This window comes from Loxodonta africana, chromosome 10, assembly GCF_030014295.1.
Source record: "Loxodonta africana isolate mLoxAfr1 chromosome 10, mLoxAfr1.hap2, whole genome shotgun sequence".
In the NCBI taxonomy this organism is placed as follows: Eukaryota; Metazoa; Chordata; class Mammalia; order Proboscidea; family Elephantidae; genus Loxodonta; species Loxodonta africana.
In genome coordinates this window covers 26,637,475-26,644,708 of record NC_087351.1, presented here as the reverse complement: position 1 = coordinate 26,644,708, position 7,234 = coordinate 26,637,475, and the positions used below count along the sequence as shown (strand labels likewise).

The window sequence follows — 7,234 nt, the reverse complement described above, 5'->3', positions numbered from 1 at the left end:
ATCTTCCTCTTAGTGATGTAAGTGAAGCACCAATTTACTTCTCATGATAAACTGCTAATGGGAGCTATATATTCCATCCTACTTCATCTGGAAGCTCACAGCTACATTTTTTAATGGCATGTTGAATTTAGCAATAATACATGTATAATTGTGGAGTAATTCCATCCCCCAAAAAATATTGTGTAAATTTTATGCTCTGGTCCTTGTTCAGAAGTCCTAAAAAATATCTTTTTCATTCCAAATCATTATAAAATCCTTTAAGAAACAGTTTATAAATAATGAATCCACAAATACATTAGATCAGTGACTTTTTAGTCTCAAACCCAATTGATTCAAAACACACATACAAGAAGACCAATAAAAAAAAAAATTGTGGGATTGGGAGAATTGCATAAAACCTACTTTAATTTATTTATGTCTCTTTATATTGATTGAATTAGTGAAATAAATTAAGTGAGATGGAATACTGAATTAAATGAAATGAAAAACTGTGTTGATGTTGTATAAATATGGTCTGAATGAATGAGTGTGTGAGTGAATAAGTGAGTAAAGAAGGAGAAGACAGCCTGATCACTGCCAGAAGTAGTCCTGGAAGAAATTGAGATTGTCAATTCCAAAGCAAGGATTATAGGGATGGCTGTACAACTCAATTAATTTACTAAAAATCACTGAATTCTACAATTTGAATATACGTATATTTTATGGTAAGTAAATTACAGCTTAATAAAGTGTTTAAAACAACAACAAAAAAGTAACATTCCAAGGAGACTTAACATGGGAGAAACCTCAACTGTATTGCCCTTTAGGAAGCACTATCTTGAGCTAAACTTTAACTGGAAACTAAAACATGGTTATTCTGAATAAGTTCTTCCTTATGATCAATTTAATCGTATGTATCGTTATTACAACAAATTATATCATTAATTTTTTTGAAAAAAAGCTTTTTTATCTTTAATTTATGAAAGTAAAAGCATATATCAATAAAAAACATGAAAAAATATATTAATAATATTATACTCTATGTCCTTGTGAGGCTGGTATCAGTTTACACTCTTCTTTCTCTCTTTCCCTCCCTCTCTCTCTCTATATATGGGATTTGCAGATTGCAGCCCACATTTCCAGTCTTTGAAATATTCTGTAAGTGAATTCTTTCAAATTTGTATCATCTGTAAATTTGCTAATCATGTCTTTACCCAAGTTGTTGATGAATATTTTTGAACAGAACTAGGTTGAGGGAAGAGTCCTGTGGTCTACAGTTAGAAACTGTCCTTGTTATGGTATTGATTAACTCTTTAGGTTAAACTTTATCTAACTGTACTATTATTTAGGTTAAATTTTCCTCAAAGATATTATGGGTGAGTATGACAAATACCACTGTATAATTCACATATAATAATGACACTCCCATACAGTTACTAAACAGACCTAATTTGGACCAATGGTATGGAAGCTGTCCTGTATTTATGCATCACTCCAAATGGTTTTATGTCCAGAACATGCTTTTTAAGCTTACAGGAGTACTTTGTCCTTTAACTTTGTCAACAGGGAAAGAAATTTACTGCAGCTATAATTTTTTTTTTTATAGTATTATTATATTGGCTTCAGGAGAGACACATATGTTGATTGGTGTTTAGATACGTAGATATAGCCACCCACCAAAATGCCTTCGTTGATTTTGTTTTGTACTTGTGTGGGTAAATGGAGAAGGATGACAGGGAGAGAGGCTTGATATCTATATGTAAATTGCTTTGTGTGAAGACATTTTTTTAACCTTTAATTTCAATTCCCAGGTCTGATGCTTAAAAGCATATACCCAATGGCAATGATATTGACACAGATGGGGAGAACATACCTCTCAGAGAATCTTCACAACCTCAAAATTGCTAAAGATTTTTAGTTCACGCTCAGCACTTGATTGATTGCACCCCTCCCCATGGACAGTGGCCATAGTTGGGAGAAAAAGAAAATGTTCCTACAACTCTTTCCCATGCTGGAGTCTCACAGAAGTCCAAACACCCCTATGGAAACACTGAAGTCTGAAAAAGGCAAATGTATGTGTATGGGTGTGGATTGTTTCTAATCTTCTATGTAATGTATCATTTGTATCTCTTACAAATTAAGAGTTACATTTGGATAATACTTAGTTGATCACTTTGTATGTGTCTGGTAGTTAGCAGGCATTTTCACTTACACCTCTTTACTATAGATTCAAAACTGAATCTGAGACCTGAGACAATGGACCTACAGAACTATTCGTTGGTGTCAGAATTTGTGTTGCATGGACTCTGCACTTCACGACAGCTCCAATTTTTTTTCTTTATATTCTTCTCTGGGCTCTATGTGGCCATTGTACTAGGTAACCTCTTTATCGTGGCTACTGTCATTTCTAACCCCCACTTGCATTCTTCCCCCATGTACTTCCTGCTGGGGAACCTATCTTTTCTGGACATGTGGCTGGCCTCTTTTGCCACTCCCAAGATGATCAGGGACTTTCTTAGTGACCAAAAGCTCATCTCCTTTGGGGGATGTATGGCTCAGATCTTCTTCTTGCACTTTATTGGTGGTGCTGAGATGGTGTTGCTAGTTTCTATGGCCTATGACAGGTACGTGGCTATATGCAAACCCTTGCATTACATGACCTTGATGAGCCGGCAGACTTGCATTGGACTGGTGTTGGTTTCATGGGCCGTTGGGTTTGTCCACTCCATCAGTCAGGTAGCCTTTACTGTGAATTTACCTTACTGTGGCCCCAATGTAGTGGACAGCTTCTTCTGTGACCTACCTCTAGTGATCAAGCTTGCCTGCATGGACAGTTATGTCTTGGGGGTACTTATGATCTCAGACAGCGGGTTGCTTTCCATGAGCTGTTTTCTGCTCTTAATGATTTCCTACACCATTATCCTCATCACTGTTCGACAGCGTGCAGCTGGAGGGGTATCTAAAGCACTGTCTACTTGCTCTGCACACATCATGGTGGTCACGCTCTTTTTTGGACCCTGCATTTTCATTTATCTGTGGCCTTTCAGTAGCTTCTCTGTGGATAAGCTCCTGTCTGTGTTTTACACCATTTTTACCCCACTCTTGAACCCGCTTATCTACACGTTGAGAAATGAAGAGATGAAAACAGCTATGAAGAAACTGAGGAACCGACATGTGACTTTTCACTGAATTCCAGCTTTCCCGTAGAGTTACATATTCTTAGGCAGGGGAATATTTTTTTAATATGAATCTTTTTGATGATTTTATTCTTACATTATATTGATATAATTTGTAATGTATTTTATTATAAAGAAACAGTTGTTGATGTCAAGACAATTATATGTGCGTGTGTAGGTATATAAATGTGTGTCTACGTGTGTATGTGTGTGTCAACATACATACATACATGTACAGATGTATATATTAAAAAATGTAGGTGCTGTCAAGCCAATTCCAACTCATGGAGACCTCATATGTGTCAGAGTAGAACTGTGCTCCATGGGGCTTTCTAAGGTTGGGTTTTTGGAAGTAGATAGCCAGGCTTTTCCTCCAAAGTGCCTCTGGGTGGACCCAAATCTCCAACTCTTTGGTTAGCAGCTGAGAATACTAACCATTTTCCCCACCCAGGGACTCCTGTATGTATGCAGATATACACATATATATGCATATAGAGAGAGAGAGAGAACCCTGGGGGCGCAATGGATAAGTACTCAATTCAAACTCACCAACTGCTCCACAAGAGAAAGAAAGAGATAACCTGCTCCCATAAAGATTACAGCCTCAGAAACCCTGTGGAGAAGTTCTATGGCATAATAACAATACAAACACACACACACACACACACACACACACACACACACTAACCCACACATACACTTTGGAATATATTTTGCAATTTTCTTTTTTAACCAGATTTATCTTAATAGTTCATTTTGTTTTAGTTACATAAAAATGAATTTTCATTTCCTAAGCACAATTCAACCAGCAAGGGGGAAGTATTCAAGACATAAAACATGTGGCACAGGAAAGCTTACCCGGTATTAAATAAGGCCAAAAAAAAAAAAAACTTGCTGTCAATTCTGACTCATAGCGACCCTATAGGTCAGAGTATACCTGACATTTGTTAAATAATGCCCTATAAATCTTTGGCCTGATTTTGGAGGTTTGAGGGGAGAGGAAAAAAAAAAAACGCCATTTCAACATTTTATTTATTTAAGAAGTACACTTTTCCTTGTGAATATGTATCATGCTTAATTTTTCTATTTCAAAAATAAATGCATGCCAGTGATAGTTGGTTACAGAAATTACATTACATGTGAGAAAATCCATATTCTATGGTTAAATACACTATGATGTAAACATAAATTTCATTATTACCAATTAATGTGCCTTAGATTGTTTAATTAGTAAATACCCCAAACAGATTTTAAATAAACACTATATCTCTTTACTGAGTTGATTCTTTCCTTTGATAATAAGAGGAGTGCATTTGACGCTACAAAATCAGATATTATGGTGAGTTATAAATGTTTCTAGACCCCAAAAACACAAACAAGCAAGAGTTAACTTTGTACTGACCAAACTAATGTTCAGAGAACTCAAGCAATTTTATAGTAGGTTGACTCTGAAACATCAAAGGGGAGGATTGGTTAATGAATGACTGACTGAATTACTTGAGTAACTGAATGGACCTTCTAATAATTCTTTTTTTGAACATTTTATTCTGATTTAGGTGAAAGTTTACACAGCAAAGTAGCTCTCCATTCAATAATTCATGCACAAATTGGTCCATAACAAGGGTTCCAGTTCCTACAATATGTCAGCACTCTCCCACATTTCCTCCTTGGGGTCCCCATTTCCATTCATCCGATTTCCCTACCCCCTTTTTTTTTATTTTTCTGCCTTCTCATCTTTGTATTTGGGCAAATGTTGCCCACTTGGCCTCATATAGTTGATTGTTCTAAGGAGTGCATTCCTCACTGGTGTTATTGTTTATTTTTTATTATTATTATTGTTTGGTTGAAAGGTGATCTCTCAGAGGGGCTTCAGTTCCAAGTTAGACGGGTATCTTAGGGCTACAGTCTCAGAGGATCTGCTAATCTCTGTCAGACCGGTAAGTCTGGTCTTTTTTATGAATTTGAATTTTGTTCTACATTTTTCTCCCACTCTAATTGAGACCTACTATTAGGTTCCTGGTCAGAGCAGCTGGTAGTGTTAGCCAGGCACCATCTAGTTCTTCTGGTCTCTGGCTGGAGAAGGCTGTGGTTCATGTGGACCTTAGGTACTTTGGACTAACTGCTTCCTTGAGCCTTTGGTTTTCTTCACCCTCTTTTGCTCCACATGAGAAGAAATCAGTAGTTGTATCTTAGATGGCCAATCGCAAGCTTTAAGACCCCAGGCGCTACTTAACAAAGTAGAATATTACCTTTATGAACTGTGTTATGCCAATTGACTTGGATGTTTCCAGAGACTATGGCCCTTAACCCTAAAGCCTGATAACTCAGTCCCACAAGGTGTTTGGTTATTTCTAGGAAATTTCCTTAACTGTGCCCACATGTGCTCCATTACGTATATGAATGTACATGCAGCACATACAAATGTATATGTAGAAATACCCAGAGCCATACCTGTATATGCACATGGGTGTACTCTAGTGCAAAGTCACACACAACAGTTCTACTCTGTCCTATAGGGTCGCTATGAGTCAGGATTGATTCAATGGCAATGGGCTTGGTTTTTTTGGTTTTTATTGTTTGTTATTACTGTTGTTGCAAGATTGCACATGTTATAGTATGTATTGTAGTTGCCCTTTATTCTTGCCTATCTCTCAGTGTTTTCCTTTGCCTTGGTCAAGCTCTGCTGACTTCCTCCATATTGTGTATTACCTTTTCCTTCATCAGAATTAACACATGTCTGCTAGTTAGTGATTCTCCCTCCCTCCTTGCCCCATCCCTGGTAACTATCATAGAATGTTCCTTTCTGTGTGTAAACCTTTTCTTGACTTTTTATATTAGTGGTCTCATGCAATATATGTCCTTTTGTGATTGACTTATTTCACTCAGCATAATGTCCTCCAGATTCATCCATGTTGTAAGCTGTTTCAGAAATTCATCATTATTGCTTATCACTGCATAATATTTCACTGTGTGTATATACCACAGTTTGTTTATCCATTCATTTGTTGATGGACACTTAGGTTGTTTCCATCTTTTTGCTATTGTGAATAATATTGCAATGAGCTTGGGTGTGCATATGTCTATTTTTAGCATGGCTTTTATTTCCCTAGGATATATACCTAGGAGTGGGATTGCTAGATCATATGACATTTCTATTTCTGGCTTTTTAAGGAAGTGCCAAACCATTTTCCGTAGTGGTTATACCATTTTACATTCCACCAGTAGTGTTTAAGAGTTCTGATCGCTCCATAATCTCGACAGCATTTATTGTTTTCTGTTTATTGATCAGTGCTGTTATTTTGGGGGTGAGATGGTATCTCTTTGTAGGTTTAATTTGCATCTCTCTAATGGCTAATGATCATGAACATTCATCTGTTTGTTAGCTACCTGAATGACTTCTTCAGTGAAGTTTCTGTTCATGCTCTCTGCCCATTTTTTAATTGGGTTGTTTGTCTTTTTTGTTCTTGAGGTATTGAAGTTTTCTGCAAATTTTAGAGATTAGACCCTTGTCCTTTATGCCAAACATATTTTCCCAGTCTGTAGGTGCTCTTTTTACTCTTTCGGTGAAGTCTTTTGATGTGTGTAAGTATTTAGTTTTTAGGAGGTCCCAGTTATTTAGTTCATCTTCTGCTGTTTGTGCATTCTTAGTAATGGCCAACAGTCTGTTTATGCCATAAATTAGGGGACATAGTTTTGTACCTATGTTTTCTTCCATAACATTTATACTTGTTTTATGTTTAGGTCGTTTATCAACTTTGAGTTGGTTTTTGTGTACGGTGTGAGGTATGGATCCTGTTTCATTTCTCTGAAGATGGATATCCAGCTTTGCCAGCACCATTTGTTAAAGAGACTATCTCTTCCCCATTTAATGGACTTTGACCCTTTTTTGAAGATCAGAAGTCTATAGGTAGATGAATTTACTTTTGGGTTCTCAATCTGTTCCATTCCTCTATGTGTCTGTAGTTCTACTAGTACCAGGCTGTTTTGACTACTGTGGCTGTGTAGTAGGTTCTGAGATCAGGAAGTGTGAGCCATTCTACTTTGTTCTCCAATATCTTGTTCTTTATTTGAGGTCTCTT

General features: G+C 36.8%; 1 protein-coding gene across 1 annotated transcript; it reads left to right on the top strand.

Annotated features, from left to right (window-relative positions):
- The first annotated feature begins 1,240 nt into the window (after positions 1 to 1,240).
- On the top strand, positions 1,241 to 3,765 carry LOC100676925 (olfactory receptor 4K14). Its single transcript, XM_003418703.3, has one exon. It carries the CDS (start codon positions 2,158 to 2,160, stop codon positions 3,166 to 3,168), a length of 1,011 nt encoding a protein of 336 aa, XP_003418751.3. The 5' UTR covers positions 1,241 to 2,157; the 3' UTR covers positions 3,169 to 3,765.
- Positions 3,766 to 7,234: the final 3,469 nt, after the last annotated feature.

Excerpts from the sequence above, each read along its gene's own strand:
- LOC100676925 (XM_003418703.3), top strand. The coding sequence starts at position 2,158 with ATGTGTCTGGTAGTTAGCAGGCATTTTCACTTACACCTCTTTACTATA.